Source organism: Aythya ferina (assembly GCF_964211825.1).
Source record: "Aythya ferina genome assembly, chromosome: 1".
Taxonomy (NCBI): domain Eukaryota; kingdom Metazoa; phylum Chordata; class Aves; order Anseriformes; family Anatidae; genus Aythya; species Aythya ferina.
Window position 1 is genome coordinate 93,676,986 of NC_140296.1, and position 19,083 is coordinate 93,696,068.

Sequence of the window (19,083 nt, forward strand, 5' to 3'; positions counted from 1 at the left end):
CCTGGACATAACTGCCTCTTACTGTCTTGGTCTCTCCCTGCATATATCTGGTGTTAACTCAGCTTTCCCTCCTTGTCCAAGTAGTGGGAAGTTTTGCTTTCAAACTCCTTTCACATCACTGACACTGATACCTCTGTCCTCCCCACGTGTCACTACCCTAATTGCACCTCTCTTTGTAAGATGGCATTGGTTCGGTGCTTTTACCTAAAAGACATCCTATGCGATAGAAGGTAGCTTTTCACTCTGTTTTGCCTGGAGGCTTGGAGGAGCTTTCTGGAGTCCTGGTACTGCCATTTTCTTAGGAGGTTATGAGGGCTACTTCATTTTTCCCCTCTTGCATATCTTTCTGCCCCAGCTAGTGCTCTGTGGCAGCCTTCCTTAAGACCTTCTCTCTCTCTCTCTCTCTCTCTCTCTCTCTCTCAATTTAAATGGTAGTGGCTTAATCACTTTTAGTTATGCATCTGGGATAATAATTCTCACTCAGAGGAGAAGGGGGAAATATAATATGATATCTGACCTGAATTTTCTGCCAAAAGTCTGGGCTGCATATTGAACTTCTGCTGTCTCATTCCACATAGGTCAGAAGACAGTCATTAGAGGGTTGTTTGTGGTCACTACTAGTCTCCGTCCAACCCAACCTATACACATTTTAATAAATATTTGATTTTCTGCTGTTTTTTTCTCCAAGCTTTCCAATCTGTCCTCATCTGTTTGTTCATGAGTGCTGTATAACTGAAATACAATATTTTTCTAAATCTACTGTGCAGTTTTTTTCTAAATAAAGGGAGAAGAATTGGTGCTTACATTCTTCTTGTTTCTAATCCATGCTGTGTGATAGTTTTTCAGCAGTATGATTTAAACTCCATTGTAGTTTTTTGTTTGTTTGTTTGTTTTTGTCAGGGGATGTGTTCAGGGAGTATCTTATTTATGTGTTTTTTGATATGCAAGTAGACAATGAATGAGAGAAGAAAGTAGAAGGAAATATGACTGTTCACCACAAAGTTCCAGTCATTGTTTTCTTTTTAGAAGTAGACATAAAAATGATGAAGACTAAACATATTTCAAATATATGTGGGAGCCTATATCATTTTACTGTACGTGGAGAGACTTGGAAGTATCATCCAAATCCAATAAATTTCTAAGATGAATGGAGAAGCCCAGGCCAACAGCTTGTTGTTACATTTTAAACACTATTGAATACCTAAACTTTTGCAGAATCCATACAGCCACATAAATTCTTCAGGTTTGTAACCTGAGACTTTTTTCCCCTGATATTTATCTGTTAGATCATATATGTGCCCTGTTGTTAAGCATTCATATTTTTCTGTTATTTTTAAGTCAACTAAATAGATTTTTATATAGAGATTATATATATAGATTATATATAGATTTTCTATATTATTCCTACACATATTTTTCATGTGTAACATGAACTACTATTTTGTTAGAAGTATAAAATATAAAAATATAAAAAGATAAACAAGAATCAGTCTCTTAAAATATGTGGACACTGTATGGTGTATCTTCACTTCCATTCCTGTGCTGAGTAAAAGCAAGCAAACAGTGATGAAAAGTCCTAAAAATACCTGGCAAGCAAGACTGGATTTTCCCTGCCTTAAATATCAGAGGAAAATGACCAGCTTCTACAGGGCTTCCTCATAGAGTATAGGTAGGCAGAAGATGCCTGTTGAGAGATATACAGTGAGGGTAGAAAGTTGCTGAGCAGTTGTGAAACTCTGGACAAGAAGCCCTCAGGGCAATCTTGGGTCTCTGTCTTGGATCTCTGTCACAGGTTTCTTGGAGAGGAGGTGCAAATGAAACAGCCACATTCTCTGGGCATAGATCTGCCAGTACTTCTCCCCTCCACAACTTATCATCTGATTTCAGACAAATCCAAAGAGGAGAAAACACCTCCAGTTGATCTGAAAGCCTAAAAACTTAATAAAACTATTAGAAACACCTTTATTAAGTGTAATACTAAATACCAGATAACGGTGAGCTCCAGAGAATGGCAAGCTCAGGTGAGCTCCTCTGCAAACACAAGAAATATTCCAGCTACAGTCTATACTCAGTCATGAGATAAAAATCCACTTAAAAACAGGCTTTATTAGTTCTTATATTTAGGGAATGTCTTGTAAAAGTTCATGAATTATCTTTTGGGAGAAGTCTACTGTCTTTATTACATCCAGAGAGTGCAGGTAGGCAGTCCAGGTGAGTGAAAATAGAGCTTTCATTCTCATCATCTTGCACGGCACAAGATCCCAGCCCATTCTTCTGGAAGTTCATTTTTTAAAGTTTGCAAGTTATAAGGTTTTCTCAAAAACTCATAAATCATTATTAATTTGATTATTTTATTTATTGTTGCATTCCTGATTTGCTAGACATGCTATTAACAAAAAAGGAAAGGAAAGAATAGGATTCTGTCATGAAAGCCACTCATGGAAATTAGGAAAATATCTTCTCTGTTAAATACTTACACATCATGCAGAATTAATTAAGGCTTTACTCATTATGCTTGTCTTCTAAAGAGTGATTAAAAATATGTATACAGTTTATCATGTTACTCATTTCTAAAGGGTTTCCTAAAATGAGAATGAAATAATTATAGAAAGAGGTGAAAAATATTTTAATTGATTGCCAAGTAGAAAAAGTTCATAAATGTATTATGATGTATCAGATGCTGCAAGAACAGAGAATTCAATGATAGCAGTGGGTGCGTAAATCACTATTTTAAAATCCTTGTTAGTGAACACATCATAAGTTAAAATTGAGATAAGGTCTTTAAATACCTAATAACCCCTCTTAATGCAGTTAGTACATTAAGTGTAAATGTGTTTTCATTTTGCGCTTCCCAGGAATATCGAATTTTGTTACATAGTTAAGTACCCAATGAACAGTCCCTGAGAATCCTATGTCCTAGTCCCTAAATCCTAAGTCCCTATGAATCTTCCATATAGGAAGTATCAGCCTGCTTTCTGGTGTTTGGAGGTGGTATAATGCAGCAAATGCAGTCTGTGATGGAAAAGCAAGGGGGAAAGATTTATGGCTGGAGCTAGTGTCATTTACTTTCTTTGCTGGTGTTTACACTGCAACTCTGAAAATTATTGTTGAATTATTCACTTCCTATCTAATGTTCTCATTAGATAAACCTGATCAACACAAAACCACTAGGCACTGTCTCATTTTGCGAAAGTACATCTTTTTCCTTGAACTGCATAGCAAATGGTTTTACTAAACCAGCTAAATTGACCCCTTAGGTCCAATGACCAAATTTAATAACTGTTCATCTTTGCTAAAGTACAGTGTTTAATGATCTCATTCATTAATACATCAATGGGCGCTTTGGCTGATTAAATTTCGTCCATCATTTTGACAGTATGATCTAAATGTAAAGTACAAATATTCCATGTAAAAATGAAACATTGTATTCTAGCCAAATGTCATAGATTATTTCTTAACTTACTCCAGTAGCCCACTGCAGAAGCTCATATTAAGGGCCTTCAGGATTGCACTTGAGTGTAACGTACTCATCACTGTACTTGGAAGCCAGAAGTGCCTCCAGAGATTGGAAGACCAGGAAGATGTGTGTGAGTTTGTCACCTGGTCTCTGGCATGAAGCACAGTCAGAAAGAATTCTTGGATTTATATAAAGCAAAATTAAATTAGGGAATGTCAACAGGTACTCCTAAATTAATATAAATTACTAGATTGTAAAGTCCAAGTGAGCAGCAAGGACATTGGTAAGCAACATCTTCTTAAGATACCAACTCATATTTTCTCATCTTATCAGGATTGTTTCAAGGAGACAATTTACACATTTTCCTTCCTTTAAAATGACAATATAGCATTCCTGTTATCTTCAACATCCTATTCCGATTTATCTCATTCTTTGTTTTCCCTGTGTAAGATCTTGAGTCTGTTAGTCATAATATTGATAGAAAATACCTTTTTAGGTCCTTTGAGTTCAGCCATTAAATAGTTTGCATCTGTCAACTTACTGCTCTTACACTAAACAATTCAACAGCTCATTTCTCGTCACAGATCCGTGGGCTGCATTAAATGAGAGAAACTCACAGTTAAAGCAATTTTAAATGCCCTCTTTATGGACTCAGGGGACTGTGCTGCTGAAACAAAGGTGATAATAAAAGCAGAACTCTTCAGTCATATTTGTGAGCTATTTCAGAATATTTCATTTATAAATGGGCAGAAGAGGCTCGCACATTTATGACTGGAGAGAGGAAGAAAACTAATTGTTTTCTTTTCTGTGTTAACTCTACTTAAACACATCAGACAACTGAACTTGGATAAGTTCTTACTAAGTCTTCTTTAAGGGCTAATGAATTCCTCAGAGATAATGAAATACTGAATGTACCTCTACAATATAAATCTAAGTATCAAAATCTATTTCAAGTAATTAACTCTTTCATCTTCCAAAATATGCTGGAACATAGCACTGAAGTTATTCATTTGAAATAAAATTAAGAAAAAGAGACTACCAATAGGGAAGAAAAATAGAAAGAAAAATACTCCTCTGTTTATTTCTTAATCATTTATATATGAAGAAAAATCCTGTGGTTTTACCTAGACAGCAATACAGAAATAATCAAAAAGTCATTGAATAAGTAATTTTGTTTTGCTGTTGCATCATTTCTGATTTCTACTTGCAATCACAAAACTAACCATTAAGGGTTCATGTCCTCAAAATCAAAACAGCAGTTGGCACTTTTCTAAGTAGTTCTAAAGGAAGGCTGTTTGAATTATCAAGGAACTTTCACTGAATGCAAATATTGGTGCTGTTACCAGATGAGGGCACATTTTTTGCCAAGGTTGAAACCTACTCTGTAGATTGAGCGCTACAAGGAAACAGTCTGATTGCTGATTGTGTGCCCGGTTCTGGAACTTATAAGGCAAAATTCAATTTCCACAGTTACCATTCTGATTATCAAATTCTGCATTGAAAGTAACTATTAGAATTGATAATACCAAGAATATCAGAACAAAATCTTATGCTTTTTAAATGAATATAAATATACTGGGAATACACCAAAATATAATGAAATTAATATGATTAAAAGCCTAGTTCAAAGCTTGTCAGTATTCAAGGTGCAACACATCAAGAATGCCTACACTCCATGAATTTATTAAAGATGTGGAAAGATGGATTTCCATAGAAATGATAGAAATGCTCAAAAAAAAGCACATTTATCCTTGACATCTATCCATTTTTTTCTGTATATTGCAAAAGGGATTAGACATACATTACCAAAAGAGATAACTTTCATGCAAATAGTATTTTAAAGACTGCTTGCCTTTATTCCATACTATGCAATCTTGCTTAACTTCTTCAGAAGTTTCTTCATGTGTCTACCCATTTAATACAATAATCAAATTGTTTCCTGAAAAAAAAAGAAATAAAATAAAATAGTAATTCTTCCCAGTGTCATCCAGAGGAAATAACACAGTACAAAGAAAATGTTTTTAAAATAAGGAAAATAAACCAAAGTTAAAAAAAAAATGTAAGGGAGAATTTTAAAAATATTATACTCTTCACACTTTTCAGCAGTAGAGGAGTCCAGTAGTTATCAGTCACCCCACAAAATCAGTTGTGATCAATTGTAAACAGTTGTAATGAGTTGTAAATTATAATAATAACTTCTTCACTGAAAAGGGTTGTGAGGCACTGGAACAGGCTGCCCAGGGAAGTGGTGGAGTCACCATCCCTGGAGGTCTTTAAAAGACGTTTAGATGTAGAGCTTAGGGAAATGGTTTAGTGGGGACTGTTAGCGTTAGGTCAGAGGTTGGACTCGATGACCTTGAGGTCTCTTCCAACCTAGAAAAATTCTGTGATTCTGTGAAATTCACTGTTAGGACTGATACAACTGAAGCAAATATTTAGGGATATAGGAGATGGGTAAAAAGTAGTATCTTTCAATTTCAGAAGAGGCACAGCTTTAAAAGTCATCTTGTGAAGTCAAACCCTAATAGTTACATTAACAATATATAGATGATACCAGTCTTTCTTTTGAATAATCTCATGTGAGTAAACTTGAATTTTAATTTCTGAATACACTTAAACCCTTGAATTGACTCATTATCCACTGGCTAAAATTCCATTTCAGTTACTTTCTGCCTATTGGAATACTGTACACTTCCATTCACTCCTAGGTGATGCAATGATGGGTAGCTAGGTCTACCAAATCAAGAAGGTTATGGATAAGAAGACCACGGAACTGTCCTTCATCAGGTCCCCTGGTACAGGATATGAGAATCACACCGGGAAGTGTGTGACTTCTCCTTTTGTGTGAATATTTTCACCTGTAACATTTCTGTAAAATTGTGTATGGGGAGGTCCTGAAAGTAGTCTTTATCAGCAGATTTAAAAGATGATAGGGCAAAACAAAGGTCTTTAAATATATAGTGGACCAGTATGGGCCTTCTGGTGTTCCTTAGACAGAAGCTGTGAATGCTGAGGGACTGCAAAAAGGAATGGGCTACAGAATATTCCTCACATCCCCTCCATAAATAGCATGTCCTTTGCTAGAGCCAGCATATAGGCATGCATGTGCCGTGTTTATCATAAGGTTGGACTTCTATAAACATATGGGTGGACTTCTGTGAACATAAGTAGTTTCTCCATACACCTTAAACTCCAATATCTTTATTTACATAACATCTTTTAGTCAGTATTGTGTTGTGTTTTTTTTTTTTTTTTCCTACTTTAATATTTATTTTATTCTCTTTATGGATAAGCAGCTTGTAATTGACTTTTCATGAGCTGTGAATAGAAAATTATTTACAGTTCTCCAGGTAAAAGTAGCTGATGCCACTGTGCTGAGTAGTATAAAATCAAACATATTTGTACAACTAATTATACTTTTAGCCTGTTTTGGAAAATAAGTACTTGGAACTCCTTTGTGTTTGGTGATAAAATGAACAGAACAGTGAGAACTGAGCTACTGAAGTGAATGTTTTCTATGAGTAGGTAATTAGAACAGGGTAGGTGATTGCCCACGGCAGCTGTTGATGGGGTTTCATGTTTGGTGCTTACCAATCATGAATTAACAGAACATATGATTTCTGCTTGTCATGGTGGCAGCTGTTCGGAAAGCTGAAATGTTTGACAGCAATAAATAAAGCAAAGGTTTCCACTACAGAAGGAGATCTGTCCTAGTACAAAGGTGGCTCTTGCCTCTGTTGTTGTTGATTCCTTCTGTTTCTTGTTGCCAAGTTCAAAGCAAGTGGACCTTCTTTGTGCATGTTTAGGCAATAAGCAGTATTTACTATAGCTCTACGATTCAATGAGTAAAAAGTCCGGTTAAAGGGATTGTTTCCTCTCTGGAATAAAGTTTTCATCTTTTAAAAATCATTTGTAGCTGTGAAGATGGAAGGAGAAAATTGGAGAGGAGCACTGCATTATGGAGATAAAGGGAGGAAGGCTCAAGCCTTTGTGAGAAAGGTTCTCCACACCTGAAGAATGTCTTTAGATACCTTCAAATTTCAGCACTCCTCTCCCACACCCAACATTGACAGATCAAGTTTCTCATTAAGGAAAACTTGGGACTGTCTGGTGTAATGGGATGTGCTATTTGCTTCAATTATGAGAGTGTTTATAATAATAATAACAAAAAAAAAGTAATTTATTGGTGATTCTACTATGTTTCTGCCATACATTTTTTTCCTGATGTATAAGCAGTACTGTACCCATGGCCTTTACAGTTTCAGCGCCCTGAACAAATAGTCACTGTACTGCTGATCCCCTTCTACATGGCTTTACACTTCCTCACATTATAGCCCACTCACTTACTTCCTTTATTATATCTGGCACTTCTGGTGAGGCAGATGATAGAGTCTGATAGGGATTTGGGAAGATGCGTCATGCCAAAGCAAGGAGGGATGTCTTGGCTTTCTGTCCTCCTGCACCCAGCTTTCAGACAAACTCAGCCCTGGCTGGACCTGGGAAGCTGTGAAACCATGACCATATGTGTGTCTCCAAGTGCACATGCTGCAGTGGCCCTAACGGTTAGTTCAAGGAATGATTGATTAGAATTTTTCCTTATTGTATTAGATTTCTGTCAGGCTCAGTCACTTGACTACGTTTTCCATGTATTACTCTAAGAAGCCCTAAAAAGAAGAATTTATGGAATAATACAAATAATTGACTGTTTTGGCGGTATTTACATGTTCATCTCTGAACCAAAGAACAGCAGGTCAATGAAAATCTCTGACTTTAGCTGACTTTTCGATACAACCATTAAGCACCCTTTTTTTTTTTAATAACTTCTGTGGTTCTTTGAACATTCTTCAGTTTTCAGCTCTTCATTCAAACTTTTGACAAATATGGAGGTTTTATTGACAAACAACATTTTGTATCTATCCTCCATGGTAAACTGTAGGTAGGTCTGGCATTGTCACTAGTTGTTTTCTTGCAGAGTGACTGTATTCAGAAAATGTACAGCTTTTCCTTGAGATGAGCAGCTCATTTTTTTATGTATGTATAAATATATATGTACTTGACTATGGCTGGAAAACTTGCACTGGTTTTATGCTCCCCTAGAATAAGTCTAGTAATGCATGTATGTATACTTTGACACACATACACCTATTTCTAGTAAAACTTTTTCTCTTCAACTTCACACAAACAAAATGTGTTGAACCTTCTTGTGGTTACTCTTGGAAAGACAAGTCCTATCAGAATTTATAGTGCAAACACCCTCATTTTAATATGAAATGATCTGATTGCTGTTACATGTTTAAGGTTATTTAGGATATATATTTTATTTCTTCTTTTTCTAAAGCCTGCCAGTTCATTGTTATGAAGACAAACAAACAAACAAAAAAACACCTTCAGTCGTTTGACATCTGTCAGACCTCTCCCTTTGTAAACAACCATTTCTTTTCTGACCATGATAGTTTGGTTTATCTGTTAGTTCATTTTGTAATCTCTCCTACAGAGATTTTCGTTAACTTATTTTTGTACCCTAACAAGAACAATACTTTTGTGTTCCTTGGCCAGAAATGCATACTTTTTTTGCACGGTAAGTAAATAATTGCATAAAACTTACTTTACTATGTCACCAGATCATCAAAATGCTGTTTTTAAATTTTGCATTAATTCTCACTTCCTCCCACAGTGCCCCCTAGGTTTGTGGTTCAACCAAGTGACCAGGATGGGATATATGGAAAAGCTGTGATTCTCAACTGCTCTGCAGAGGGTTATCCTGTTCCTACCATTGTCTGGAAGTACTCAAAAGGTAGGATTCCTCCTGTGATCACTAGGGACAAATTAATTCTGATTTAGCAAGAGCTTACTTACCACTCAGCTAGAGGTTTATAGTTCATGTAGTCAAAAGCTAGCAGGGTGCAATAAGGGAAATATCAGTTATGTTTATACTGGTCTATCATTTCCTAAAGCACATCATACTGGCAACTGTCACAGATGCACGACTGACCTAGATGGACTTCTTGGTCTCCCTTAGAGACTTCCTTGAGCTGTGAATGTGCACGTGTTAGCTACGGCCTCAGTGGGAGAGCAAGGGAGTGGACAGCTGAAAGAAAAGAGATACTGTTTTAATTGAAACAACCTTAGAACAAGGTTCACTGGCAGCATTTGGCTGACTTTTTTTTTTCACTTTAAAATCCATGATAACATGGCCAATCATATCTTTTTAGCAAAGAAGAAAGGTCAGGTAGCATTAGCATAAGCAGTAATTCAGTATGCGCTTTACATAATGATTTAACATTTTCTTCTCATGTAACAGAGCATTAGAACTGGCCTCACTTGACCCTAAGTAACCATAGGAAATTGACTGCCTTTTAATTAAAATTTGCTGCCTGTTAGATATCCTCCTTTTGCCCGTTGCCTTCTAGTTGGTTTTAACAAGAAAACAAACTCTCCAAACTCCGTATCGAGTGTACACAAGTTAATTCTCTAATTATCTTTATATGTACATCAGATGATATACATACAAGCACAAAATTAGGTGTTGTTGAGAAGAAATACTTATTTCATGCTCCATGCAAATTTTTGTTTCCATATGATGTAAGTATAAATTATATTTGAAGAAATATTTTGGGGAAGAGAAATGTTCACATTAAAACCCATTCTTGCTTTTATTCATACTTTCCGTGTCATGGAAAGAAGAGTGCAGCTTTCCAAATCCCATTGATTATGGGTTTTTAATTAAGAATATAGGTCACAAAGAAGCAATTCTGTTTTGTTTGTATGTTGAAGAAGGAAGCCACATCAAGCTAACAGAGTTGTAATTAACTGTGAAGAGATAAGCAGCCCATTTTAATAAAAGAGAACAGGACAGTGGTTTGATTTTAGGGATACTCTACCAACAAGGAACTATTTTTCATGTTTTTGATTAACAGCTCTGAAGTATTTAAGTCACAGAAAGTTTTAGAAGATACTTGATGTAGTAGTAGACATCAAATTGCAGTTTCAGTTTTTGGCTAAAATAACTCTGGCTGAAAAGGTCAGTATTTTTACAGAAGCCTTTATTTTCCTAAAGCATGATTGCATTTTCAATACCAGGTTTAATTCAAGTGCTGTACAGATCTGCAGGCTATGTGGCACTTTTTGTCTTAAAGAGACCCTTTATATGATTACTTTATGAGCTGTGTTTATATGAAATTCTGAAGTAATTGCCCAGGTGAGGCCAGCAGGAGTAAAACAATCAGTTCATAATTCATTTGTATGTACCACAATAAAGCACAAAGGACATCTGGACACCTGCAGGCAAGTTAGTGTCATTGGCCTTTTGTGTTGGTGAAGAATGGAAAAAGAGTTCATTTTTTTTTTGTACATTGGGATATATAAATACCAGACTTGCAGTTTCTAAAGAATAATAACAGAGATCAATACAGACACACCATAATCATCAATAACGTTTTAAGTCCATCAGACTTAAAAAGGTGATGGTTACTAACTGAAACACCAGAGGCTCTGTCTGAACATCAGAAAATACTTTTTTTTACTGTGCAGTTGACAGAGCACTGGCAGAGTTTGCCCAGATACTTTGTGGAATCTCTTCCTTGGAGATCTTCAAAAGCCCCCTGGGCATGGTCCTGGGTAACCTGCTCTGGGTGGCCCGGCTTAAGCAGGGGGTTGGAGCAGGTGGCCTCCAGAGCTTCCTGCCAACCTCAACCATTCTGCAATTCTGTGATTCATGATTCATGAGCTTTTGCAGGTACATGCATGCAGTTGCTGTCATTATTCAGGACATATTTCAGCTGTAATAGCAGAAAAAGTGTGTGTGAAGAATTAAAAGCCTGTGCAAATTCTTATGCAAAATGTTGCCCAGGTTTGTGTGTCCTCAGGACTAACAGCCCTTTCCCTTCTATGAGCACCAAATTTTTCTCAGAACTTTTAATGTGGAGAAACATAAAAAGTGAGTGAATGCATCTATCCACTTGAGCAATACATTGCAGACAGGTAGAATTAGTGAAGCATAAATGTGCCTTCCAGCTAAGTGACAGGAAAAAATGGCTTATATATATAAAAAAAAAAAAAAAAAAAAAAAAAAAAAAAAGGAGAGGGATAAGTATATGACTAAAACAGTTGAAAAATCAACAATGGCAACTGATTTTTGTGAAAGTATTATCATTTTACATTTCTAAGTTCACAGTATCGGCCTTGGGAACCTTCAGTGTAACTGTATGTCCCCAAAGCAAACTTGTCTAGGAATAGAAGAATTTTACATATGCATGTCCAGTCTTTTTTAATATTCTTGATGTTGTATTCATGGGTTGTTATAGCTTGCAATTTTGTATTAAATCATTCCCAAAAATATTTACTCATTGTATTTCCTACTGGTCTGACTCAGGCTATTATATATAGTACTTAATGCTGACAGAAAACAACTTAGTGTGCAGAAGATTGAATAAAAGAATTACATTGAAGAAGGCTACTTTATGATTTTTCCACAAAATTCTCTCTTCTGCTGATAAAGTAGGTTGCAAAGCCCTTGTTACAAGAATTGTATCTTAATATACCTTGAGACAGTTCCTGATGCTGTAAGAACCTGAATTTGTGGCAGACCTCTGGATTGCACAGCAATGCTGGCAGTATGGCAGTATCTAGTTCCCTTCCTTAAATCACCAGTGTCTTGTTTCCAAGGCAAAGTAGGTCCAATAAAACCAGCTAGGTTTGGGATTTGGACCTTTCCTCTTTGATTATGACTAACTCTCCAACAGAAATTCAAGCGTCATCAGACAGTATATCCAATAACTCTGCTAAATGTGTAATTCTTAGCTTGTTCTCCGTGGTGGAAGGGAACAGTGCACTCATCTACAATATTAAAAGATGAAGTAGCCATTCTCTATATTTCTCTTTCCTGGCTTTTTATTTAAGCAGAAACATGCAAAGGTGGGAGGAACCTTCCTCTAGGAAAGGACAAAGACATTGTGCTCTATAAACTTGTTAAGTAGTCATTGGTGAAGACATGAGAGAAAACGTATGTGGGCCCATTCCTCGTGGCTGTGTCCAACCAGCTGCCCCTTCTTGCACAGTTCCATATCTTGAAGAGAAGAGTTTTAGTGTGTGTCTAAAAGTGTACACATCTGATGGGTTTTGAAAGGTTGTTTCAGTCTTAAGATTTTATTTCTTAATACCAAAGTTAATACAGAAATCTTCGGCTTCCTGTGTTTCTATGGACTTTCCATTTTTATTTTATTACCAAATATGGAAATTCATGTCTGATTAATTTCTTTATTACTTTGTCTTTTTTTTTTTTTTTTTTTTTTTTTTTTTTTAATCAGTCTGAATGAATATTGACTCCAGACATGGTGAAACAGGGATTTTATGTCATCAGTCAGTCAGCAGTAGGAGGAAAAGAGCAACACAGTCACTGATGTGTTTTTATATGTTACCCAGAGTTTAGTAAACAAGGTCCTAGAGGTCTCTTGAGTATTCCATGTTTACTACAACAGACATCCCTCTTAGTCATAAGAAATTCATCTGGTGTATGCATAAGGGATGCATACTTGTATGACTGTTCAGCTGTAATTGTCAATAATTTATCAGCCACTAAATGTACAACAAATGTGCCTTTTTATCCATGAGCTGTCTGAAAATCTTCATTTTCTCTCTTCCCCTTCTGCTCCTGCTTTCTGCCTTTTTTGTCCCCTTACCTTTAACATGGGAAATTATTCCTACCACTATATTCCGAAAGCCTTTCTTCTTTCCATTTAATGAATTTGATTTTGGCAAAGAAGTACTCCATTTGTTCCAGTGGTGCCAGAACCATTTGTATTTTAATTGAACTGAGCCTCTAAGAACAGGAAGCTATAGTTCCTGCCTTATTAAAAAAAAAAAAAAAAAAAAAAAAAAAAAAAAAAAAAAAAAGAGAGAGAGAGAGAGAGAGACTTTTCTTCTTAACTAACCTACTTTTATGTTGGTCCTGATTTAGGTGCTGGCGTTCCTCAGTTCCAGCCAATTGCACTGAACGGTCGTATCCAGCTTCTCACAAATGGTTCCTTGCTGATTAAACACGTTTTGGAAGAAGACAGTGGATACTACCTCTGCAAGGTCAGCAATGATGTGGGAGCAGACGTCAGCAAGTCCATGTACCTCACTGTTAAAAGTAAGAACTAAAACACTTCTCTGTGATCCAGATATTACCACTCAGTGAAAATGGCTTGACTACTGCACTACTGCATCCTTAGTTTAGACTTTTTTTGTTATTTTTAATGATAATGTTGTACTCAGCTGCACATGGTAGCATCTGAAAAGTCTATGTGGTTGATAAAAAACATTGCTTAGTAGAGAGAGAAAAGGAGATTTAAAGATGTAAAGGGTTAACACCTCATTTCAAAAATGTGTTTAACTTTTTTTGAGGTACAGTTGAATAGTAAATGGGAAAATAAAAAGATATATTATTTTTATCAAAGGAAGCAAAATCCAACTTGTTCTCCAATGGACAGCTATATTTTAGACCACTAATGTTTGTTTTTAAGGGTGTTCATATGCAGAGAATGCATAACTAAGTTCTTTGAAAGCAAGAGTGTCAACCTTATTAGATTTGCAAGCCCAGTACTTCAAATGTCTTCTCCATTCTCATTTACCATACTGGCTCTGTTTTCCTAAAAATAACATGATATCCCAAATCTCTCAAGTAAGTACATTAATTGCATATTTCTTCTGGGGATCAGTAGAAGTGCCAGCTTATGTGGCTTTCATAACAGAACATTTCTGGTCCAATCTTTAACTGTAGTAGCAATGCACTGCTGTAATATGCTAAAGAAAAACAGCTTTCCTCTGGTTGGCAACTATGCACACTGCCTGTCTGATCACTGCATGCAGTTTCATGTATGATAAAAGAGCATCCCTTATCAAGTAAGAGCAGGAGCTTCCCTGGAGAGTCAGTTGCTGTTTGAATCTAATGAAAACCCCTCTGGCTCTAAGATAGCAGGAAAGCACGTCTGTACATCCTTATACATCCACACTAACACATGCACTGCTCCCAGCATGGCTATTAAAGCAAATGCTGTTAGTGTGTCGGTGCTTGCATAGAAAAGGAATGGCTTTAACTTTAATCAAGTACATATTAAGAACAAGCTGCTTTCAGGAGTGACTTGATGGGAGTGTGCCATGATGGACTCATGTATAGCTGGATCCCCAGGTCTAGTAGCATGATTGTGGCACAAAATACTTGCACCTAATCAGATGAAGTAACTCCAAAGTGAGGGTCTGTACCTGCCTTTACTCTCCCGTGTACTGTATCTTATTTATTGTTTTATTTTTCTCCATGGTTATTCTGTCTCCTTTTCCCCCTCCTCCAAAAAAAAAGTTTCTGGACCCTAATCCTTGGTAATAGCCCTATTACTAGTCCAAAGCCTCAGGCTTCCTTCATTAAATTCACAGTATTCTTAATTAATTGTTCCTGCATACTGCGCTACCCTGCTTCACAAGGTCACCCGAAGTACCTCCTTTATTCAGTTGCAGAAGGTGATCAGGCCTGGTGAAAACCTGTGAAAAAAAAAAAGAAACAGCCTTCCAAAATGTAAATAAAGATTAGCATCAATATATCTTGCTTTGGCTTCCTTCTGATAAATTGTCTTCTTACTTTCCTTCAGTCTGTATGTAGGTTGTTCATGAGAAGCAGCTCAGATCACCTGAGAAAGAAGTTTATGGTCCCTTGGCAATGTCCTGCTCTTCTTCTTAATTCTCCCTTGTACCAGTGACACATCGTTTATACAGATGCTAATTATTGATAACATCACTGTGAACTTAAAAACACTTATGTGCAGGTGATTCTTCTCCTCCGCATTTAATGAAAGTTTCCAGCTACTCTGTCAGTAACATTGCTGGATAAATTTCTGCCTTCCATAGTTCTTATGACTGGTCTTCTCTTAAATGAGAGTGGATGTTTTAGTCTTACAGCATTTCCTGTGTCACCTCTTTGTAAACAGAAACAATTTTTTTCTCGGTGTAAAGACAGCTTAAGCTTCTTTAAACCAACTTAGCTTGCATAACAGTGTTCTTCAAGGTATGAAGGAAATGTTAGTAGCTCCAGATACACGTTTATTTAGTGCCTCAGAGTTTGCCATGTGATGCCCTTACCTTAGGAAAGAAGATACAACTTTTTGGTTGAAGGGATATTGTATGAGGAGGAAGTGGAAAGAAAAAAAAAAAAAAAAGTTGAGAGGAAAAGAAAGAGGCTTCAGGAATAGTAAAAGAAATGTGTAAAGAAGGAGCTGCCAGAGTCAATGCTGAATCAGGAACCACAGGGCTAGAATGGCAACTGTGCAAGCAGAGAATCTTCATTCAGTGGTTCTTATTCTTCCCCCTTCCTTTTTAACAAATGCACATAAAAAATGTGATCAGTGAGCTTTTATTTTCTTTGGAACCAAGGATAAGTGATTCTGAATAGTTATTCACTAATACAATATTACAAAATTATGGTAGAGATCTGGAATAAGGAATCTAGTGCTATCTTGAGAAATGACTCCTGGTGCTTAGGATGAGAAGACTTCTAACGAATTTCTATAAGAGATAATGAGCCTTTAACATGAAGGGAAGAACTAAAATTATTTAAAGGTTGCTTGAGAGTCACAAGGGAAGAGATTTCTGCTTCAAATGGGCTGCCTTCTTGCCTTCATCTCAATTATCCTCACACTTCCCAGTTCTACTTTAGGAGCTATATATAACATGATAGAACAGTATTGCACAATAAATAAATAAATCCCTATTGGAAAGCAAGCTTTCTGTAAGGTATGTATGATCCTATAAAAATAATATGTTTGGGGCACTCATGTTAGCCCTGCCCCTTCCTAAATCGATCATTTATTTCAGTGTTCATATGAAGACTGAAAAATTTTAATCTGATCACCAAAACATCTCCAAGAAACCCTGTCTGACAACAAAACAGAATTGTTTCATTAACTTTCCTCTCAAATATACTCTTTAACTATTTGCATTATGTGTTTAACACATCAGCCTAAAGCCATAAGCTCCAATCAGACCCACACTTCCCTCCAGCAGGAGCATATTAATCCCAGCTAATACTTTTAATGTTAAGTTTCACAATTTAAACATTAAAAAAAAAAGTTATCTTTTGTATTTTGTTCTCTTCTCTCTTTGTTTCGGAAAGGGAGCCTGGTCAGAGTGTAAAAAGAAGTTTAGTACCCTGTTCCTGCAGCTGCCTTGAGTCTTGTCTGTGGCAATTTAACACTTCTGTTGCTTCTGCCTCCTTTGATGCCTCTTGTCTAGTCAAGAGCTGTTTCTCTCCATCCTTGGACAACTCATGGAACAAAGGAACCCTGATTGCAAAACTAGCTTTAACTGCAAAAGAAATAAAATAATAGTTATAAACACAAACAATCCCAAAATACACTTCCGAAGGGAGATTCTAAATCTAGTGAAGATGTTTCTTCAACTGCTATCTAACAATTGTTCCACCATTTTGCTGCAGCACTGCAGCATTTGTTTATTAAAATGTCTAGGAGTCTATGCCTGGCTTTCTCCATGAACTTGATCTGGGCAAGATAAAGGTTCACTTCCCATGTGGCCATTCAAATGAGTTGCTTTGCTGTAACACCTGCAGTAATGCCAGTGATGGAGAATTTGCTGTGTTCCGCTCGCCAGGGGGCCTCTAAATACTCATCATAATTGTTGGGAATATAATTCCTTATCAAGAATACAGGAATGTTGAGATCTGTCTGATTGCTATTTTTATTTCTGTGAGAAAATAATAGCATCTATATAGAGATCAAAAATTGCTAATCAAAAACGCATATATTCCGCAGGTAAGGGTGGCATTACCTGTTGCGCATTTGCAAAGACAGATTATTTGCAATACATTATACACAATAATAAAAATCACCCTCCCTAATACCTTCAAAAAATGTTTGTAGGGAGAACAGCAACCATACTGCCTCAAATTCCCTTGAGCCCAGCTATTCCAATATTTTGTAATCTATCTCTGCTCCATTTTTCATAGTTCCATGGTCTATAAATAGTATTTTCTGAGGCAAAACAAAACAAAGTCCCCTAGTCTGATTGTGTGCTCTGTTTCACTATTTTTCTACTGACATTCTCCTATCTTTGATCAAAGAGCTTTTTATTTATTATCTTCTTCAAACCTATTTTGCATTTACCTCAAGTAAAGTGAATTTTTGTTCAGTGCACAAATTTGGCCAAAAGTGCTTCTATATCACAAAGTGTCTTTTCTTATGAGCTGGCCAGCTGGCTACCCTTAAATATCTTTGTCTTTAACCTCATTGCAGGCAGCTGTATCTTTCACCACCTAGTTTTGGCAGACAAAGGTAAAATCTGTGTTCAATGGTGATGATGTGAGCTAACTAGAGTATAGCTCAGTTCTAATTTCCAAGCCAGGGCTGATGGATTTCAATACTCTCTCCCTGTTTTAATTACTTATTTATTTTCATTAAATGCACGGGTTAAAAGAAGCTGTAAGAAAGCTACAGTAAATCTTGGAAACATGTAAATTCTCCCTAGACACGAGTACTTTCTCTTGTTAGTAAAAGAGCCCATTTTTTTCCTAATGAGGTCCTTCCACTAGGAGAAATGAACAAGGTCTGAATGCTGTTTTCTGCCTCTTCAGACCATTGGCACAGCTTTGATTTAAGGACTTGCACTTTAATCACCCATCATGTGTCATTACCCCGACAGGCGGCAGCAGCCGCAAGATACAAGCTCCAATAAATTGCACTGAAAATCGCTGAAGCGATCCTTTGTTGATTTTCCTTTACAGCTATTCAATGGCAGATCAGCTGTCATAACAACACAGTGCCTGTGGCAACAGGGTGAAATTAAACGTGAAGTATGTTCAAGGTAGCTGGTAGAAAGCTGGAATATCCCTTTTTTTTCTGTAAATTCAAATGCTTTCTACTTCTCTCAGTAATGCCAAGCCTGTGGCAATTGGCTAAAACGAATGCTTTCTCTTGTAAGATAATTGTCAGATGCACTGCAGTACAAATACTCAAGTGCTTTTGTATGCAAATCTTTGCAATACTCTCATTTAAGAAAAGGAGAGGTGGTAAGGACTTCTGTCTCTCTCTCTCTTAAAAAAAAAAAAAAAAAAAAAGGAGAAAAAGATTATAGCAGCCTTTTTTCTTTTCTGGGAGGGTGGCTGCACAGCAATGTTTCTGGCAGGAAGGTGAAATATGAATTTATCTTTAGCTAGCTAGCTAGCTAGAAAGTGCACATAGGACCCACTATATCATTTTGTATTTGTATCAAGAATATCATATTCATTGATTTTTTTTTTTCCAGAGTTTTTTTTTCCATCTCTCGGTGTCATGTTGTCTAAATATCAACATTCAAAATGACACATGGATGGGCGTTATTTTCAGAAGTTCTCTTTCTATTGAAGTAGATACATAGTGGATACAGAGTATTAAGACTTTCTTGAAAAAATGATGAGTTTAAAGCTGTGGTGATCTTATCTTTTGAAAACCTTCATATCTTCACTGTTCTTAGAAAGCCTCATAGGCAGTAGGATTCACAGTGTGTGTACTCCAGCTGCTTTTTTTTTTTTTTTTTTTTTTGGAGTTACTGAGAATACTAAGAACATCACCAATACTTACACTTTTTTACAGCGTGTCCTGCTTTCTCAA

General features: G+C 36.4%; 1 protein-coding gene across 2 annotated transcripts in view; it reads left to right on the forward strand.

Annotated features, from left to right (window-relative positions):
- Window positions 1-19,083, forward strand: part of DSCAM (DS cell adhesion molecule) — a 477,876-nt gene that overhangs the window by 316,152 nt on the left and 142,641 nt on the right. For both annotated transcript variants that reach the window (XM_084536387.1, XM_084536388.1), the window contains 2 exons: window positions 9,132-9,251; window positions 13,413-13,586. In XM_084536387.1, the coding sequence (XP_084392513.1) occupies window positions 9,132-9,251; window positions 13,413-13,586 (294 nt within the window). The remainder of the gene's footprint in view (window positions 1-9,131; window positions 9,252-13,412; window positions 13,587-19,083) is intronic.